Source organism: Trachinotus anak, unplaced genomic scaffold (assembly GCF_046630095.1).
Source record: "Trachinotus anak isolate AG129_WGS33_773 ecotype Australia unplaced genomic scaffold, CSIRO_AGI_Tana_v1 ptg000012l, whole genome shotgun sequence".
NCBI classification, from domain to species: domain Eukaryota; kingdom Metazoa; phylum Chordata; class Actinopteri; order Carangiformes; family Carangidae; genus Trachinotus; species Trachinotus anak.
In genome coordinates, this window is record NW_027273863.1 from 15,110,001 (window position 1) to 15,132,284 (window position 22,284).

Below are 22,284 nucleotides of genomic sequence, written 5' to 3' on the forward strand. Positions count from 1 at the left end.
CAACGCAATCTGCTATATCACTTGACAACGACACAGCTCCTCCCTCTGCTCTATTCCTGTGACAGGTCTTCTGAGCACAGACATTAACAGTTAACCCAGGGTCAAAGTGCCTGACCTGCGTCCATCTGCCGTCTGCACACCATCATGTCAGCCCATGTCCACCCATCCGGGCTATAATGAAATTAATGATCGTTCTCAAGTGTCATAATGTAATGTTCAACACCCACTGCTACCTCTGGGGTGACACGTTACTATGGTAACAAGACAGGAATTACATATAACCTTGTCAATCTGGCTTATTTAGCAAAGCACAGATGGGGATACCATACGCCCTGCCCAACAACTCTAACATAAAAATGTCTCAACAAATACACATAATGATCAAAGAAAGTAAAAAGCAGCCATTTAATGCTGATTTCTTTTAAATTAATAATCAGTGTGTATGTTACCTGTGAGGATATTATCTGTGTCAAGCTCCATGTTCACTCGGTTTTTCTGTGCTATGTGTCCCATGATCCACTTGGAGCGGCAGTACTGCTGAGTGGCCAGCAACCACCGCAGTGACTCAGGGAAGATCCTGTCAAAAAGACGGGGGATGTCCTTGTTAATAAGGCATGGAAAATGAGTCAGAATGAACTAAAGAAATCTCACTTTGTCAGTGTTAGCAGCACTAAATCTTGTTTTTGTCAGTATATTTCTATGTAAATGCAGACAAGAGCTAATATTATAAATAGTACCCTGAACAGGAAATAAGTCCTGATTTCATTTGCTCCGCTCTATCATCTGGTAGTTGTATTACGTTACGTTGCGCACATTCGTCTGAGTGGTCAGGTTTCTTCAAATGTTGATTTGAAGGAAGTTGGTAAAAACAATGCCACATCCCTCAGTTGGTTGAATTACTCTGGACCATATGTCTATGAAGTAAAAGAGCTGGTTTCACAGTCTTAAACTGGTGTGGTCTGCGACTGTTTCCACGAATCAGCAATAAACTTGGATCACCTGCAGTGTTGAACTCTTCAGCCCAATCAGCTGTGATATTTGCAGAGTCAGGTACTTTATTTACAATGAGTCCAATTTGTGCCCATAAGGGCTGTCTGCTTTAATCAAGACAGTCAAGATGGGTCCATACCTCCGAACTTCCAAGGCTGACACAGGCATGCTGATGTATTTGGGTGTGTCAGCAGTGTGTGCTGTATGCACAGCACTAACACAAATGTAGGAAGAGTCCACAGTGTAGCCAATAACAGCTTGTTGTGCACCTTACAGGTTAAGTTCACTGTCCAGTGATATCTGTGTGAAATATCAGTGTCACAACCTGCTTCATGTCCTTGGGTTCTGTTGATTTTTTTTTTTTTCAAGCCAGCAAGGCCATAATTGAACAAAAGTGGACAACAAACAGCTTAGCTACCAAACTGCTGAGTGATGAGGGATACCTTCCATAGACTGTATTAAAAAATGGATGAAGACTGTGGGTTTGAAAAGTGAAGCCAATGTGGAAGTGCCTTGAACCTGCATTCTATCTAATGACCATCAGGGGGTTGCAAAAGGAAGTTTGTATTGAAGACTGTGGAAAAATGGCCTTACTTCTCATTTGATTTATTACCTCAGTAAACGTTATCCTAATGAGTTTATGGTCTCAATCGCAAGTTTCAAGTCTTCTTCAATACAACATGGTGTTCATTTTTTAAATTATGGTCCAGATTAAAGGAAAATAGATGATAAAGCAAAACTTCAAGCTTCAAAACAGCAGTTCACAAAGCAATGGATGATGACACAGTGGGTTGCCATTTCATACCTTCATATACAGGTGCAAGAGAAAGTATGTAAACTCTTTGAAATTACATGGTTTTCTGCTTTAACTGGTCATAAAATGTGATATGATTTTCATCTAAGTCATAAGTACAGACAAATACAATGTGCTTAAGATAATATCAGACATATAATTATAGTCCTTTGTGTCTTTACTGAATGCACCCATAAAACATTCACAGTGCTGGTGGAAAAATGAAGTGAATCCTTGGATTTAACAACACTAATCTCAAACAAGCACTTTCAGTATCTGCAAATCAATGTTCAGGAGAAATCTCAGACCAGTTTTCCTACAGACGTGCTTCAGCGCAGCCATATTGTAAGGGTGACTGGTGTGCTGCTCTCTTCAGGTTGTTTCACAGCATCTCTACTGGTTTTAGGTCTGGGCTCTGACCGGGCCACTTTCTTTGTTTGAAGTCATTCTGCAGTAGATTTACTTTGATGTTTAGGGTCATTGTCCTGTTGCATCAGCCACCTTCTACTGAGGTGACTCCTGCACTGAATCATCCCACTACAATGGAAAAATCACCATTAGTCCTGCATTGGTTCTGCTCTGTGTCCTACACTGATTATAGTGCAGTATATCACCAATATTGGTGTTTGATCGGTTTAGTGCTTTGGAGTCCTTTTGATTGTTTCTGAGTGGAGCCCCACTTTCCACTTTGTTCTTCAGGCACATCATGGAAGAAAGCCAGGGTCTTTGATACAATGATAAAAATCTATATTCTTGGATTTCTTCTGCTGACTTACAGCAGTGCTGTGGAGCACTGTGCTTGATAGTAGAATAAATGGAGGTGAATACACAAGTATTTATTGCCTGAGCTTCGGTGAAAGAGACTGCAGTCACAGCAGAGGTCACTGCAAATGAGTTAACAGAAAGACATTACATTTCATTCAGTTGGGAATTCACGGCTGCAAAATGCCCTTGAAGGCAGGGCTTTCTCCACCTCTTTGTTTATAGCATTTCACCATCCATGAGAGCATCCTTGGCTTAACAAGGTTTTATTTGCTCTGTAAAAATAATAGATGCTTAAAATATATCCCATGTTGATTTTTGCTGCTGATGTAACCACATATTTCAGCAGAAGAAAAGCGTTGTCTAGGATTTGAAAACACATTTTAAACAAGGTTTTAAACACGACAAGTCTGTGCCAAAGTGCAGCAGATGCTTGAGTCTCTTCCTTACCAGATGTAAGACAGCATCAGCAGCAGGGGGCAGATGATAACAGCTTGAAGCACCTGCCAGTCGCGACAGAGGTAGGCCACCCCAGGCATCAGCAGCTGACCACCCAACACCACAAAATTGGCCACCATGGTCATGGAAAAACGCCATCCTGGCAGGCACAGCTCAATCCCTGGTAGAGGGAACAAAAAGGAGACACAAAGAAAGAGTGAGCGCATGTGTTAATAGGTTTTCTGCATGGGACAAAGACACAAAATGGGTATGTATGACAACAAGGCAAATGCCACATTTCTAAGATTTATTGTCAATATGACATCAGGAGTAATTATATAAACAGAGCACTAGATCCAAACAATAATCTGATTTGTTCTCATGCTGACAGAAACAGGCCAGACCATAGATCCTGATGATAATAATGATTTCATGAAGAGAGGTTTATGTTGCGCTGATGCAACAAAGACATAATTCCAGGCCATCAAACAGTATGATTACTATCATATTGATACTATGACCTTTAATACAGAGAGACACTTTATTATTATTCTACAGACTAAATAATGAATTAATTAATCTAATAATTAATTGATTAATGAAACAAAAAATTCAATATGCCATAAGGTCAGTTAGAAATATAGGTCATTTTTAGAGCTACAGTACAAAGACGTTAAATAAAGACGATAAGTCACCATGTACAGTTATTGTTCAGAGACAGTAGAGGCTGCTGTGAGAGTGAACTAACTAGAAAGAGGTTCCTTGTACTCATTTCTCCTCTATCAGAATGGCACTGATTCATTCAACCAGTCATTAGCATGCACACCACACTGGCAGCGAGCAACCACAGACAGTCCAGCCCTTTAGTTACTGCAGTGTAGAGGATGGCTTCAAACCAAACCATAGAGAGTGAGCACTACCGTGATGCCACTGTTTTTGCCCCGCCCAAATCTTTTGTCCTGCTTCGTTCATCCCTTTTTATTATATATCACAATTTCTTTTCCCCTAATGGGTCTTTTCTGTTTCCCAGGAATGTGAACAGTCTCCAGATGGGCCTTTCAAGGTGACAGGGCCAGCATAATACAGTGGGTGTCAGCGGCCCCGCTTCATTCCAGTGGAAAAGACCGGAATTTCAATTAGGACTTGCCCCCTTCTGAGGACATGAATAATGCTCTCTGTTCACAGACACTATCGCAGCTGGAATGACAGAGCCAATGAGTGGAGAGCAGGGCGATGGGTGCAAGACCTGCTGAGTTTGAACCAACTAACCTCCAGACTCCTTCTCTTTGTGCTGCTGGGAGAAAAGTGACGGTTCACTGGGTATGGACTACATGGGATTTGAATTCTTCGGTTATGAATAAGGCGTCATGTGCACTGAACAGGCCACTGCATTGTGACAGGAAAAGGAAATCCTATGGTGAGCTATGGAAAGAAGCAGTCTTATGGCAGTACAAACTATATTACGATATCCATTAATATGCATCTATGAAATATGGCACATTTTCTAGACTGAACTTCAGAATGAGTATAAGAGGCTGTGGAAAGGAAAGGAGGCCTGATCACCTTACTCCTGGTGACCCTAATCCTCCACAACCCACTAAATCAGCATTCCCACAATGCCCTGCTGCAGTCTGTGTCCTACTGACATACAGTAAATCTACCAATAGCTAATCTGATGCCAGTTATACAAGAAACTTCACAGAAATGCTGACCAAGGGTCTCTGTGTTGACATAACAAGTAGGACATACAACAATCTATTAAGAAAACACACATTTAAATGCATCAACTATACATCCTGGACGTGAGAATGACATAATCAACGATCAAGCCAGTAGCCAATTAATAGTAATGATAATCCCCAAAGAAGCTTTGGCTGGTTTGCTGACTTTGGCAGAACGAGAATATGTCTCACACTCTCTGGTACATGCCACAGTAGCTCACTAGCCTTCTTTCAAGTACACAGCTCAGTCAAGGAGGACCATTGTTTTACAAGTGAAAGAGATTGGTTGACCACTAAAGGCACTCAGTAAAGCCACTCCCTGTACCCACAGGCTAGTGTTATGACCTTTTCCTGGTCACATGAGGTCCTTAAGGCTCCATGCCACAATTTCACTCCATAATCCTGGCCACTCGATCAGTTAAGCACAACATACTGATAAGGAGACTCTGTGGAATTTCTCTATACTGAAAGATAACAGAAGTTTATTTGATGTATTTATCTTTTATGGTATAATTATGATTTATTTCTTGGTGGCACCTGCAGTGGCTGGAGCTACGGGCCATGTTGTAGGTGTCACAGGTAAAAGCAAAATGCAGCTGCATTACAGTTGCCATCCCTCAGTTGTGTTCCCACCTCTCCTCCCAATCGATGAGACTGACACAGCTGTTCAGGCTGGTATATTTCTTCAATTGCCTGTAGTCAAGTTAACTGCTCCTAGCAACTGCTTCCTCAGCTTCTGTGTTGACTGAAAATGGTAGGTCAGTGGGACAGATATGTCACTCCCTACTAAGGAAGTTTGAAATATTTTCAGAAAAAAACATGTATTCCCAGATCTGCTGTTGGAAAGGTGTATGAGGTTTCAGATGCCAGAATTCTGTGGCTGTGAAGGCTAAAGCATATGAGTCATATCATTTTCATACTCATCAAACCAGTGACCCTTTGTGTCCTGCATGGACGCATCTGCATCTGTTATGCTTCTCTACAAGCATATTCAGGCGTTGTCCAAGTCTCACTTCCACATCATAATGTACTTAGCAAGCTCACAGGCCTAGTTCTTGTTTGTGTTCATGTGGGTGGACTGTATGGGGTTCATCCACACCTTACTGGGTAGGTTCTATCAGTACGCTGTTAAAACTCCTCACTCTCAAAGCTGTGGTCACAGATGAAAAAATACTTGAATGGACCAAACTCAGTTTCAGGCATGTGCAAAGCTGCTGAGTGACAGGCCAGTGCAGCATTGTCAGCAAACAGCTTTTCCCTGATTAGGACCAAATGAACCTTGGTCTTTGCCTGGACTTACTGTAGATCGAAGAGTTTGGTCAAGGCAAATTGCATCGTCAGTGGAACATAGCGATTCCATAGGAGAAGAAATCAAACATTGTGGAGGCGAGTGCTTAGCCCTGTGCGACCCACAGTTTGTCAGGAAAGTCTTTCAGAAGAGGTCACTTCGCTCTTAAGGTACCCCTCACTTTTCAAGAGAACATAATCATCCAAGAAGCTATGGCAGAGGACCTGATAGAGCATGAGGAGACTTAGTCTGTTGACAAGGTCAAAGGCCTCTGTCAGGTCAGTTAAAGGTAATGTAACATGGTTTTCTCTGAGCAAGAACAAACTGCAGTTTATTTACAATCTCTTTGGCAGATAACCTCCAAAGAGGGCTCGGAAGCATTTTTCTCTCTTTGTTTAGAATATAGGGTGATTGTGTTAGCACACAAATATCCTGAGGTACCGTCCTTTCTTCCAAGCAATGAAAAGGAGCTATTGACTAAGAATAAGGTCATACTCATTGATTAGTCCCTTATCTGGAGCTGCAAAGAATGCCAACTAGCCCCAACCAGCCACAGGCACTTTCCTTTGATCTATGTGAGCTAAAATTCTCAGCAATCAAACCACAAGTAGAAGAGTATCTTCTTTTGATAATGTTTGTGCAAGAGTGTGTTTCTAAACTCACACAGAAGGATCTGCACAAAACCAAGCCATCTGGTTCCACAGGAAAGGGGAACGGAGTGACTCATGAGCAGCTTACACTTTGACACAAATATAAGACCAAGTCCGGGGGTTTCCTTGACGCATCAGATTCATCAGCCTGACCAAAGAAGATCTGACACAGCATTTGTTTCTTTTTACACCCATCAAAAGTGCAAAGGTCGACCATGCTGATTTGGCCAATCACTGGACTTGTACTCTGGAATTTGCAGTGTGAGATAGCTCGAGGTTATATCATGCACCGTCTTTCACAAACATTGCATGACAAGGATTAAAAATGACTCCAACTGGAACATCACCACAGGTCATACAGTCTAAAATGTAGCCTAATATGTTAGAGGAGGAAGTCTGCTGAGCAACCAAAAACGCAAACTCTGCACAAAAGAGAACTTTAACCTTGCTCAGGGGGAAAAAAAAACTGAGTCTGCACCTTAACCCATTTATCAGCAGACAGCTAGAGCGGCTTATGGGGAAGCATGAGCACAGCTCAACCAGTTTATCATGGAAAATACCACTATTTGGCTTAAACGCAGATGCACTCTATACACAGTCCACAGTCTATGTCACACCCTGCCTCTCTATATATTTCATCATCCCTTTCAGACCACTCTTAACCCCCAGAATGAGAAGTCTATCTGATGACAGGACAATGTCTCTGCAGTGGCGGGAGGCGGACCTGGCTGCTGTCCTCCGGGAGGCATAGGCATATGGTGGGAAATAAAAAGCTTCTCTCTTCAGAGTCCAGATCTGGCACACATTACTCTGGTCAGGCCAGACTGAGTGATATCCATAAATGGAGAGAAAGACAGGTGAGGAGAGGAGAAAGGCGAACGAAGAATGCTGCCTCTCAGACTGTACCAACAACCAGGAACCTGACATTGACACAAAAGGAATCCATTTACACAGATAAATACACCCAGAGCTTCCATCTTTCTGCGCTGCCCTGTGCACCTCATCTGTGTGCAGAGAGATTAATGCCTGTGCTAACAGGAGAGCACCACAGAGAGAAAGCACCTCATGGGAACTCACGCAACACATGTATTGTCATATGACCAAATGTTTGGCTTTGGCTTTGCATATCGTGGATGCAAAGGATTCCATGAAAAACAGGATATGCTCTCAATATATGACCACAACCTTTCTGTATCTGTACACACACACACACGGCAGAGTTACATGAATTGTAAATGTTTCTTTTAACATGTTGACGTTCCATTAAATGTTGTGCATCTCAGGCTGTGCCAGAGGGGTTGTAAGCTGATGGACAAGCTTGATTGGATTTGTTCCAAAGCATCACATGAGCAGAGCAAAACCGCCAAACTAAAATGCATAATATTGTTGCAATAGACAGTTAAAACCTCTGAGGTAATAACTTACTCACTAACACTAAGTGTGGTCAAATTATAACTCTAACACACTTCAAAAAATGCTTTAACACAGTTATGGAAAAGTGCAGCAGAGTGCTATAATGCCATTCATATCACGTGTGCTTCCCTTCCTTGGGTGCCTAGTAAAATGTAGCCCTCTGTTTGTGTTTATGTACATGGTCACTACCCATCCTAGACCAGTTCATGTACAAAAGGTGTGACAGCAAACACTTCCCACACAATCAATACAGTGTGAGCGTCTGGGCGTGTCAGGAGCAAAATTACCGTATTGACAGAAATACATAACAATGTGCGTTTCTTTTTTTCCCCTGAGAAACTACACTTGCTCACATGGGGCAATCTAACATTTATGGATTAGTCGTAAATGTGATACATTTAACATTATTCCTTTATCCTTTTATCTTCTTTGTCTGTCCTTTCATGTCTTGTATCTTCTCTCCCGGACATAAAAAAAAAAAAAAATTCCAAAAGCAGCAACAGGAATTATTAACTAAACAAAATCCAAGCTGCTTATATAAATAACAGATACAGTTTGCATTTTAGTCAAGACTCAATACAAAACCACATCATCAATAAATCAGCTTGTAAAACAGTGCAGGGTGTGGTTTCATTATTGTAATTTTGTGGTGCATGTTAACGAATTATGTTTTACAAAAGAATTTTAAATTGGCACTGACACTATATTTTGTCATCTGACAAAGTGTGTTTGCTTTTGTGTGACCTGTAACTGCCTTTATTTATGTGGCCACGACCTATCATCTGGCATTGTCAAAATAAAACGGGACATTCATTGTCCATCCTAGTGTCTGTGAATCTTGTCAGAAAATCTTGACTAAATTATGGAAATGTTATTAGCTGTTAGCTGTTAAATGCTACAGCTGTAAATACCATCTCTTATTAAAATAAATAATTATAGTCGGCGGACAACAACTTGAGCTGGCTATTTTCCCAAAGCACTATCGTGCCACAGCATCCGCCATTAAAAATAACTTCTGCCTTCTAGATCATCACGCACAGAGCAGTCATAAGCATGTGTGTCAAAGGTCACTGACAGAAAAGTCATGAAGCTCTTTATGATGCATGACCCGACAGAATCATGCACTCTGTCTGTTGTCCTTCTGTATCTCTCTGTCTGTTTCTCTCTCTGTCTGTATGTCTACTGTGCCTCTCTCTACAAGGCGTCTCTCACACACAGCCATGGCATGTATAGACATGCTGCCTGTGAGTCAGACATGCAAAGTGAACATCCACTTAAGATGAGTGTAGAGACATTTGCTCTGTTCTGTAGGGCAATTACATGTACCTCTCAAAGTATACATCCCACTACTTGAAAACATTACAAAGTTACTTTCAGGGGGCGTAGAGGTGTAGGATAAAAAAAAAAAAAAAAAATTAAGCCAATGCATACACCTGAACACACATGCACACACTTATGCTGACAATCAGGTTCAAGAGAAACCTCACTTTATCCTACAATTCTTTCAGAAAGCTATATGATATGTGTACTTTTGTCTGTGTAATAATACCGCTAAACTGATATTTGGTGTAAATGAATACTTCAGGGGGAAAAAAAGTAATTAATGACTTAGAAAAACAACAGATTCAAGCCCTTAAGAGCTGAGGTGAGTGCATCATATAACCTGTGTAAACAAAGAGCAAGCTCTGGCCCACTGCCCCAGTACACAATCGCTTCGTCTCAAGCTGATCACAAAATTCTCACACAAACACCCAGCGCAGCCAGCTAGCATGACTCAGCTCGCTGATGTGCAGTGTGTGTTTGTATGAGAGAGGGGGGGGGTAGGAGATGAGGTTCAGAGGTGATGTACAGGGAGGGGGATGTTTAATGTAAAAACTGCAATAGTGAGCAGCACTATGATGCTGAGCTATAGGCACTGTGAGCCTTTCCTGGCCTGCCTGGTGCTGTGATGCTAAAAAGGCTAGCTCACACTGTTGGAGCACTGGGGTATAAATAGTGGTGCTGCATCAGATGACTTTCTATAGCTATCGGCTTTGCTATTCCGCTGGTATACTTTGGATTAATGCGATGTGTTAGCTTGGTTTATACATGAAAGGGGTCAATGTTCATACACAGAAAGGCTTCACTTTCACTTGAGGTGGTGGTGCAATTGTGTCACAGTGCCTCTTAGTCTAAGACTCTTTAGAGGTGAAAAACTTTGCTCTCTCTATCCCTCGTGCAGTTTCCACATTCCTCTCAGTCTTTACGTTCCTCTTTTTTTCTTTTCTCCTCACGGTAGTTGCTGGTCCCCATTCCTTTGTCTGAAATTCTCTTCTGTCTCCCTGTGTGGCAGTTAGCAACAGGAGCTGTATAAGTGTCACATCACATCAGCCATGTTGGACCCAGCACTGGGCTTGATTCTGACAGGCCATCCTGGCGGAACGAGTAGTAGCTGTGCACAAATTGCTCCACATTCTCAAAAAAAAGAGGCTCGCCCATAACCTCAAAATGGGTTTCCTGATCGTTGCCTCCATGGAGCAATGATGTAATAAACAGGGGGTCAGGAAGGTGCTGTCTTCTTATTACTGCATTGCTGTATTCACAAGGACATATAAAATTGCCAAACCAAACGGGAAGATTGCAATTATCATATTGCTGTATTCCAGACTAAAATAATAGTACACAATGGCGCCCCGGCTTTAAGATGCTTGAACTAAAACCTAATTGCTCATGGATTGATGAGAAAGGGGGATTAGTGTAACGTCTCCAGTGCAAACACAGCTGAAGCCGGGATTTGTCTCTGACTTTCCTTTGTAAGCAGAGTCAAACAAAGCCAGCCACGAACCACGATCATGTGGTTCATAATGTTACATGCAGAAATGTCACATGACTAACACAGTGTCCAGACTACAGTGTATATTAGCTTTGCTAAACTCTTAAGCATGTGGCCAACCCTCATGCAAATGCATTAAATACCCTAAACAGCATACCATGAAATAAAAGGATTGATTATCTCCAGTAATGTGTTACTGAACGACTGTGTTCCTGCTCTTGGATCAGCTCTGGTGAAGTTTTGTCAATACAGACTAGCTACAGGGTAAATATCATGTGACAGAGGCCATATATGATCAGAAATAAGGGTGGCAGTATAGCAACACAAAACCTATACAAATATGTAAAGCTCAAACAAACATGTCCAGCTAAGCCCTGCGTAAGTTGAGTTTACTATTTAGTGATACAACAAGCTCTTCATAGACAGAACTATTATTTCTAAGCAGTCATGAGGACATAGGTGTTCCAATGAAGCAGCTTATTTGGGGAAATGAGTTTGATTATTGTTTTATGAGTTACTGAAATGACAACAACAAGGAGGATATAAAATGACTGGTTGGATGAGAAGTCTGAGCCCAACTGCTTGTTTTATGCTCATGGACTGAGGAACTTTATGGCTTGACTATGTCTTATGCTTTAAACATAACATGTTATCAACTTCTAGCCCACTAAGCCATTGGTTAACCACACAGGTACTTGAATATAATCGCATAGGGTGAAGTGTTGCATCAACATTTCATAAGCATTGCAATAAAGAAAAGAATCCTTATAACAACAGATTGTTCGTGACCACTTCATTTACTCTGTGATCACTCTCCTGTAGTTTTGTGGACTGCAGATTGTATGTTAGAATAGCAAATGCAATCAATGTAAAAATAGGGAAGGCAACAGTAGAGCAGGAGAGGGAGGCAGAAAAAGTAAGAGACTGAGAGGAATAACAAAAGAAGATAAAACTCCAGAAAGAATAATAAGAACGACGTAAGAAAGGAGACACGATGTATTAAATAAGCATGATTATTTACTCTGACTCACAATATGGACTCTCTAGACAAATATGCAGTTTATTTGGAGGAAAATGCAATGATTATAAGCTGAATACTAATTTACATTTCACAAGAGCTAAAATATGACAAAATTTTTAAAATATGCATGTTATATAAGCTTGCATGGAGGAAATACTATATTATAGTATTAAATAATAGTGCAATCTCTTCACCTCCTAATGGGATCCAACTACCAGGTTGAGAAGCACTGACTTATTTAAACCATAAACTGTAGGTTAATGTGAAAACAATGGATGCTGATGTCTAGTTCATTTAAATTTGATCAACTGATAAACAGTATAACTTCACGCCTTCGCCTCCTTCCGCCCTGCCCTTTTCCCTTTGTCTTGGGACTAAACTGTCTTTCTATTTTGAGAATGGGACAAAGCTTTTCAAGGTATACAGTGCGGAGTAAATTAGAAAGACAAGGACATTGAGGGCCACTTCCTTCATCATCTCACTCTTGCGCCTCCCCTCCACTTTTGCAAACTACCTCTGCACTGGGCTATTACCGCAGCCAAAGAGGCTTTTAAGGACGCATCGCTGAGACCAGAATGCGCAGTGACCACAAGGCCAATTATCAGGATGCGATCAAAAAAGTCCCTTCTCTCCCATTATTTGGAATCTGTATAACATTCCCACAGACCTAAATATTTAAACCTTTACTGCACAGGGAGAAGGTCCCATCAACAGAGAGGATTCATCTCCACAAACAGTAGAGTCTGTGCAGACTCTTCCTGCAGTGATGGCTGAAGCTATAGGAAAGACAAGTGACCACACCACCCCCTGCCCCTTCTGTCATTATCAGAATATTGATTAGCAGCAACAAGGATTAAAATCACAGGGAAAGACTCATGCGAGTGCACGTAAATCAAAATTAAAGAGTTCACTTCAAGGATAAGTAGGGTGGCAGTTTCTCAGTAATGAGAATTTATCCCGACAATGGCTTTCAGTTTAATAAATGTTAGGAGGTCACTGCAACACAATTACTCTTCTTTTAGCTGAATGCTACCCTCAGCTAGAGACAGGAATTAAGGCGGAATAGCTTTTTGATTAGGTGTGTCAGGTTGTTAGTGAGAACAGTAACAGTGGGAGGATATCAAGGATTAAGAGAGGGCGGTGTAGACAAAATGAAAATTGTACCAATAAAACTGCAATATCACAGTATTATTCTCAAAATATACATTTAAGTATTTAAGTATGTAAGATATAATGTTTTGAAAGATTTTGGTGAGATTTGTAAATCACAACATTTTAGAATGTCACAATACGATTATATGGAAAGGAAATGAGGAAATGAACAATATTAGAAATTAGGAAATGAACAATATTAAAGTATTGACTCAGCCCTGACAAGGAAAACCACTCCTTACAGCTTTTGGACTGGCAGTGCAACAAGAGCTGCTCTTATTTCCTAGACATGGAGCCAACAAACCAGTTTGAGCTATAGATAAATACACCACCAATGCTATGGAATAGGCATCTGTTTTCTACAGGCTGTTTCTGCATTGTTGCTGTGGCTATATCTTGTCAGCACCTCTGTTTAGTGCAAACATTAAAACCAAGGACCCCCTACAAACCTTTTACAAAACTTTTCAGCTTTCAGAGGGCTCTACCTGCATGGCTCAGGGCATTAGCAGAGATGTTTCAATGTACACAGCATTCAATGTACATAGTCAATACAGACATGTACAGAGCCTGAGAGGTTTTTTGGAGGAAGAAAAAAAAAAAACCAAACTGATATACACAAATTATTCATTTGAGAGCACAAAATTATGAAATAAGGAGCACAAAGGAGCTTTTTTTTTTTGTCTTTTTCCGAACATGAGTCAAGTTCTTCTTCTTCTTCTCTTGCAAAAGGCTAACTTTTTGCCAATGACCTGTTAGCTTTAGCCCCATTCTGTGATAGGAGCTATTTTTAAGTTTGGCTACTGCTATATAGCCAACATTAGCATTAACAGCTGTTTATTTACCAGTCTAGAAGAAACATTGCGAGCTCAGCATCAAATTCCATTCCTTTACTCACCAAGAGCCGTCTCCAGCTGTGGAAAGCAACCTTCTTGTTTTGCTTCTATTTCTATTACTCCTTTTCTTCCACTGAAGTTAGGATGCTAACAAGCTAGCTTTCTGATACCAAGTCACCACAGGGTCCAGTCTGCCCTGAAGAAATTGTGCTGTCCAAAGGGCGTATTATAACCTTTTGTCTTGTAAACACAACAATGGCTGAAGGTCAGGACAGAACTGGTAAGTAAATTGCTGTTAATGCTAACGTTGGCTATTGAACACCAGCAAAACATCAGCAAATATTATTATTGATGTTGTTGTTATTGTTATTATTATCATTATTTATTTATTCATTTCTTTTATTTTTTCATTTCATATTCGTCAAAGGACTTTGAGCTGCATTCTGTGTACGAAAAGTGCTACATAAATAGTTAATACATAATATATAATACATAAAAGTTTATCATCATTATCAAAACTTACAAATAGCTTGTTTAAAATTAGATATAACATGTATGTAGCCATTGTGAGCATATTTAAGACCCTTCTACATAAATCTTGTTTCAAATTAGTCAGCTGGAAACATTAAAGTTGGAGACAGAAAGGAAAGTTGTCATTTCAGCCGACGAAATTTACAGTCTTTGACTAGAAATTTAAAGCCTGCGTTCATTTACTTCTGTGTGATATCTGAGATCCAGCGTACCAAGAATGACAAAAATAGGTGTAGTCTGTCTGCTAACAATGTCATAGCCTACATGCTGTGCTACACTGCAGAGCTTGACAGGCGTAGCAACAATAGCAGAGGCAGCCAGGTTTGCCATAGGGTCAATTAACACAGAGCTTTTAGTTGAGAGTTAAAGACTCACTGAGGACGTAGAGAGAGAGGGTGATTCCTGCCAGGCAGAAGCCCTCAAAGAAGCGCAGGGTGCTGAACATGGGGACGTTGACAGAGAAGGCCACAGTCAGACCAAACACCAGCATGAACAGCACCGATATGATGAGCACTGGGTGGCGGCCAAACCTATGGAATAAGGTAGAAAGAAAAATGACTGTGGACGCTTGAAAGTACCTTTTAATTCTACATATCTGTCAATAAGACCTGGCTGAAAATCTTACCAGTCAGCAAGGATCCCAAACACCAAGTATCCAAAGATGGACCCCACCAACAGAGAAAACTTTGCAATGTGGACTTTCCATGCTGAGTCACACACCAGACTCCACTGTAGAGACAAATAAACACTGACATTAGTTCCAAGACATTTATGCTGGGTAAAAAAAAAGTGCAAGTGAAAGATAAATGTAATGTTTTGCGGATGAGAGATTTTTGTCTCTGTCTGATTTATAAGTCCTTGTGGCCACCAAAAACACCTAACACTGACATGTCCTTTCCTAATTATTCCAGACATTGTTTTACACAGAATATATTGCAAGTAATTTTTTAAATGTGAAATGGTTTAAATTGAGGCTCAGCTTACTCCTCACTTGGTTATTAGGTTATTTAGCACAAAAATATGCTGTCTTGGATTCTTTCTAGTGATTCTGCAGGTAAGTATGATGCAAAATGATGCACTGGGGTTTTCCACCACTGGTAAATGTATGCATGTTTATACAAAACCCACATATTTGACTTGTGATGCCATTGCAAATGTTGGAGGATCTTATTTATCCTCTGCAAATCAACATCCGGGATTCAATTATCTCTGTTTATGCCAATAATTTCCTCGGGCCAAATCATCACGTCTGCACAAGATAACATATTATTTCATTATTTACTTCTGCCTCCTCTACAGTTAGACGAGATGTTATATGACAGACCACTCTGCCTCTCCTGATTTTCTCTCCTAAACAAAACTCTCCAAACCAGCAGCGAAGGGATTCCTAGAGTGCAAACAATGCAGTGCGTGACTGCTTTTGGAAGAACTGTGCACGCCCTTATTTTTTTGCTTTTCCCCCACAGCACTGACAAGTTGTGACAAACAGGCCTTGTACACAGCACATGCAATGACTGTAGAGAGGTACAGCAGCAGATGTACAGCCCAGTGGTGCATGTGCAGAAACTCACAACCCAAAATAGTCTACCCAGACCTGTAACTTGGAGTAACATTGACATAATTACTTAAAGGTCCTGGTAGAGCAGTTGAGTGAATTTCAGAGAGGAGGTGGATACTAGGACTCTTTTTGGCAACATATGTCTCCCAGCTGTCTGTGCTGACAGAAGCGGCAGGAAGGAGCAGACAGGGGTGTGGTAGCCGTAGCAGGTGCATAGCACATGTGAGGCTGATAAACCCTGAACTCAGATCTGTTTCATCTATACACCTCACCTTCTCCCTATAAACACAATGCCATGTCAAGTTAAAATGGCATTTATTTCATGTGGCAGCTCTATCTCACCCTCAACTACAAAGTGTAGTTTGTTCCTACATTTTTCTCCGAGGGGCTCTAACCTCGCATAACCTCTACCATAGTGACTTGTCCAGAATGGAACGCTCCAGGATTACCCAGAGCCACCCTGCCATCACATGATCCAGGCATGCCACTCATTCATGGTTTCAGTATCGATGTCAGCAGAGAAAAACACAGAGGGAGGCAAACAAGTTGCTGTTGCGCAATGACTGGAAAACCAAGGGTTTTTAGAAAGGTAAAGCCTCCTCCTCCAGGACCGTGACAAACTCTGAGTCTGCGGTTACACATGTTCCAGCACTGCCCGGCTGGGTGACAGTTTGGTGACTGCGCAGAGCAGACATCTGTGGGTGACCCCAGACAGACAGACAGATGACCAATGTTGTAAAATACCAACGTAAGAGCATTACCAAGTCACATGATACAGACAAAGCAGCAGTTCATCTCACAAGTGTTAAGTGCTGCTGAGATGTGCAGCCAAATGGGCAGAGCATGGCAGGTTGTGATCGCCAAAGTATCATTAATGCGCTTTATTTAAAAGCATCTGCCAGTTTGCATATATTATTAACCACAGTTTCTCTCCAAGGCCAATACTCTTACCAAGCTCATACACCATCATTAATGGGCAGACTTTCAGCTTTGGCAGAACAAAGAAATCACAGCAAACTGTGATTCAGCCTAAGCATGAGTCAAATCCATGCAGCTTGTCTGCTATGCCCCTATTATTTCTGTCAGTTGCTCCCTTGCTATTGTCTTGCTCATTTGGGAGTAATGAATAGGAGTCAGTGTCCAGAGTTGGGCAAGACGCACATAAATCTATTAGCCGACAGAAAAATGCAGAACAATGTAGAGCTAAGCGCAAATCATTTGAAATCCCCAGGATGTCTGTCGACCTCTCTCAAATGACCGGCCACCAGTGATCAGTCTACACCAGTGAGTCTCATTAGCTGAGATGAAGACACTCTCAACTACAGCTGCACATTTCTGCACTCGTTGAACTACGGAGCGGTGGGTGGGTGGGGGATGTGGGGGTGGGGATGTTAAGAGGGGGGGGAGGAAGGGAGGGAGATGGATGAAAGCACAGGAGGAGGGAGGAATAAAGATTATACAATGCAGAAACAGAACATGTAAAGATGGGGGGGGGGGACACAAAGAATAAAGAAAAGAATGGGGAAGGATAACAAGCTAAAGAGGCAGAGATGCTTAAAAGCACTTGTGAGGAGAAGGCAGAAAACACATGGAGAGACTGCTGCATAGTTACTGCCTAGCAACAGACCATCTCTGTGGTTATCAGACTCTTTCTGCTTCCAAGTGCAAGTTTTAGCACCACTGCTTCACTGAAGGGTTGAAATCCTATAATGTTGTGGTAGCGTAGGTGAGGGTAAAAGAGAATAGCAAAAGTGAACAAAAGGAGGGTGAGTGAGAGCAAAAAGATAAATGTATACTGCCCATATTCACTTTTTATTGCAGCTTTGTGGTAAAAAGAAAGAAAAAAAAATCTGCAGATTATCTGACCCTGGACATATAACCTGAGGGATTTACTGCCTCAGAGCAATTTTGTATAAATGTGACAAATAACTGTCATACTATTGTAGCATCCCGATTATACAGCACATCAGATGAGAAACACTAACATTGACAAGTTATATTTTCCTGCAGCCAACAGTGACAGATGGTGAAACAACAAACCTTTGCCTTCCAATCTACTATTCACTGTCTCCTTTTGTAACTACACATCTCTGCCGCCAAAGAGACTTCATATGCGTTGACAACACACCAACACTCCTCCAACCTGAATTCCATCACACAATCCTAAAAACAAACTTAAACCAAGGCCAAAGGTCAGGTACCCCACGTTGCTCATCCCTTCCTGTTACAAAACAGCACTTATCAGAAACAAGCCTGCAGCACACACTCACACAGAGCTTCAACACAGTTTTATCTTTTGGTCACACAAGCGTCTTCCCTCCCAGCTGACGCTGTGAGTGGCTGTCATTGTGTGCTGATTGGGTATCTGCAGTGGGGTCATCGCCTTTCAACAGCTGAGACTGTTTCAAAGTGTCCCACACTGATCCAGGGTCTGTGGAAGGAGCCAAACAGCTGGGTAAACAGTATGAAGGGACACAGAGTAGAGAGGCCTGCGTGGTGTTCAACTACAGTATCATCTTTCAGATCTATGGGTGTGGAACCTCCAGACACTGATACAGGGTCTGGGTGTACCCACCAATGTGCTTTTACAACATATCTTTCTTATCACTTCCATATGATGCTCTAACCCAACGTCACACAGAATGTTTTTACTTTAAAGGTTACTTTATCAATTAAACAATGAATCTACTAATTGTGTCAGCTCAACAATCAACAGAAAATGAATCCACAACAATCTATTTAATCAATCCAGTCATTTAAGGAAGTTATTAACCGAATGTGCCAAACACTGACTGCTTCCATCTTCTAGTACACATGGATTTTTTGCTTTTTTTCTCAGTTTTGTCATATTGGTTTTCATTGGAATATTATGGGGTTTTGGACAGCTGGTCAAGCAACAAGCAATTTGAAGAAATTACCTTGGATTTGTACCATTGCCATTTCTTTATAATTTTCTTACATTTTGAAGAGCACATTTAAAAAAGCTTAAATGCATGATGGTGTCATAGTTTGGTATGAGTCCAAATGCTGTTCTACAGCTGAGTATTGCAAGAGGGGAAATTCAAAAATGAGTTTTAGATACAAAAATCACCAGTCTGTAAATGCCTCATGTCCCTGATATTAATATACAAGAACCAAAGTTTCATAAGGGATCAATGGAGAGGTTAATCTTTGCTTTGTGGAGGTTCTCAGGTCACTATTTCAGGCAGCGTGTGCAGCTGCTACCCATCTGAATGGGAGCTGAGTAGGGAAGGTTGCAGAGAGACTCTATCTGTCTCTGAGTAATGATACATTCTCATTTCTTAGGCTCAGTCCAATTAAGACGGACCCCGAGGAGAGCTCTGACTCAATTAGGATGGGTCTCCACATTAACCACTTTGGATCCTTCACCACCACCTCAACCCCCGCTGCCTCCATCAAGGCTTTCGCTCTTTGGCGCTGAGAAAATGGATCGAGCAGACACGCATTCCTCTGCTACTGATTCTGGAAACAAAACCTTTGGAGCAAACAGTGAAAATGTCCACATTTGTTGACATGTTAACAACGTGTTATAGTAAGGGTTAGCAGAGTAGTATGGTGTTAGAATTCTTGGTACATTTTGACAGACACTATCACATTTTGTCAGTGTTGGCACTCTTGCTTTTTAGGGATCAAGTGTCACAGATAGCTGAGCCCAGTCATGTGCAGTTATGCCTATGCAAACCAAACACAAGGAGAAACGCCAAGTCATCACTTCCTGCTCAAGTGTCACATCCTAGTGTCAGTGCTGTGGTGGGAAAAGTGGGCCTAACAGGAGTGAGGGACAAGTTGTCAAAAGAGACAAGAGTCAATTCTGCTTTGTTTTTGGCTCCATTTTGAGATTCGCCTGCAATCGGATTCAATATCTCCCAATGGTGACCTTGTCAGAATGTGAACTGCACGGGTCAGGGAAGACGAGCACAGCCATTCACTTTTACCAGCCCTGCTCAGCCCTGGCACTCATCTGCAATGGTGGTAGTGTCAACATGACATTCTCAGCATGTGTGCAACGGCAACACAAAGGTTAGTATCTACAGGTTACGACGCCAGCATGAGAGGAGTGACGGCCGTGCTTTCGAGCTAAAGTCACCACACTGGAAACTTCTCTTTCATTTTACGCCTGAGAGAACAGACATTTTTTGATTGTTCGTAATAAGGACCCACCCAGTCAGTTTGCCTCACATATGCTTTCATATTCAGCTGCAAGTGAAGAGTATTTTGAATGTCCCCATCCCCATCCAAAAGTTGTTGCTCTCCAAATTACCCTGCGGACAGTTAATGAAATCAAGACTTAAACTGTCCCTCAGCTCATGCCTGAATTAAAACGCCACAGCTGCATTTTATTTGCTGTATTTAAATGAGTCGGTGATAAGCAGATGGGCTGTTGGTATCACAGTGGTTGCAAGCTCAGGGTGCCACAACCTCCTTCCTATAGCACAGAGAGGCTTCAAAGCCTGGCTACAGATCAAACTCTTTCTGATAAGCCTTTTGATTATGGTGTGCATTCCAAACACTTTAGAGGTGAAGATGCTGCAGATTAAAATGCAATTTACAGTGCTCCGCAAGGGTGTGTGAGGTCATCGGGGTGTGTATCAACATTTAAACTTTTTATGAGCATAACTGAACGATGAACATATGGATTCTCTCTGTTTCCCAAGTCTTAATGATCAGAATATGAAGATTTAATCACATTATCCTGTGGATAGTTTACTCAGAGAGTCTTGTGGATTAAGGTTTCATGCTTTTCCTCCCGTACTGAAATAAAATGTGATATCTTGATATAAGGATGCAGCATCCACAATGGGAGAAGAGCTAATAGGCCTAATGACATAGGAAACCCTTCCTCCTCCAGCAAGCAGACCAACTATGATAACAGCAGGCCTATACAGTCTCCTCGGCCTGGCATGCACAGATAGGGATATTACAACATTATGGTGATGCCATAGGAGGTAAAGGCATCCCCCTCAGAGAGTCAGAATGAGAGCCAGAAGAATATCTCACTGATGTTTGGTTAGGCTGGTGATAGGGCAGGTGATGTTTGACCAGGGATGGGGTTGCATTATTCCAGAGAGTGCACAAATGACCTTTGCTCTAAATCAAAGGCTCCATGTCTATTATGTGCATTACGACAACCGGCAAATTCCACCAGCCCTGGCAGTTCTGCCCAAAGTGCCAATGGTGGCCTCTCTCTGCTATAGATCACACCTCGTGTCAGCTGTTGCAATGACTCACTGTCAGCACGATGCATGCTCTCACCTGTATAATCCTACTACTCTTTGGTCCAGTGTGAGCCAAAGTCGTGGCTCTACACAGAATAAAAAAAATGACTCAGTGCGAGCCGGCCCACCTTTTGGGAAATGCACGCCTTGGATGCAACAATGGAGGCTTAACATTAACACCATCACCAGAGAGCTGCCAAACAAGCGACACGATCCGGGCACAATTTTACGTTAACATGCCTGCGATGCTTGTTTGAAAGTGACATGTTTAACGATGGGCGCAGTGTTGATTAGTGCCAGAATTTGACCCTCGTACTAACGTGAATCAATCCTACCAAGAGGATCAGAGCGGCTGGGGTGTCACAGAATGCACATCACGATGGGATGGAAAGGATGCCCATCCTCAATTATGGACAAGCTTACCTTGGTAACCACGTTTTGCACGAGTCCTGTGTGCAGCTCGAATGTCCACTCGCTGCACCGACACCGCACGCTGGTCGTGTCATTGTGGGTGCCGTGACTTCCATTGGCATAAATAGGAGCTGGCCGCCCGCTGATGTTTTTCGGACTGTCCAACAACGAGGAATGACTGGAAGTCTGATTAGTCAGGTTCGCCAGGGGCTGTACACATGTGTTGTTTGGCTGGGCGAGGAGGAAATTATCAGAGAACTGGCTGAATCCGATAAATAACGCCGGGATCCATGTCAGCACGATCAGCTGTTTCTGGTACTTCCCAAATCCCCCGAGAAACGGCAGGACGGAACCGTCGATGCGTGTCAGCAGCCCCGGCGACGTGGTTTCGGGAGACACGAAGCCGTTCTCCGGTTGATGGTCCTCCGTGTCGAGCTGCACCACGGCCATCTCGGTTTCGCCGATAGATGCCTCCGTTGTGCAGCGAAGCCGGGGTTGCAGTGCGACTACCCCCTGTCGACTCCACAATGCGTCAGTGCCCCCAGCTCCGGCGGTGAAAGCCGTGCGCAGTCAATCACTGGAATGGAAATAAGACGCACCTCTTTATTATCAGGAAGCATTTGCCTCCGTCTGCCACCTAAACAAAGTGCGGGACTGAGCTCAAGCTCCCGAAA

At 42.1% G+C, this 22,284-nt stretch overlaps 1 protein-coding gene across 1 annotated transcript in view; it reads right to left on the minus strand.

Moving 5' to 3' along the window:
• Positions 1 to 22,284, minus strand: part of LOC139628853 (solute carrier family 22 member 23-like) — a 30,496-nt gene extending 8,212 nt beyond the window's left edge. Inside the window, exons 1-5 of the mRNA XM_071490964.1 lie at positions 21,623 to 22,284; positions 15,030 to 15,133; positions 14,780 to 14,934; positions 2,996 to 3,164; positions 450 to 577 (exon numbers count right to left, since the gene is read on the minus strand). Coding sequence (XP_071347065.1) covers positions 450 to 577; positions 2,996 to 3,164; positions 14,780 to 14,934; positions 15,030 to 15,133; positions 21,623 to 22,060 — 994 coding nt within the window. The 5' untranslated portion in view covers positions 22,061 to 22,284. The remainder of the gene's footprint in view (positions 1 to 449; positions 578 to 2,995; positions 3,165 to 14,779; positions 14,935 to 15,029; positions 15,134 to 21,622) is intronic.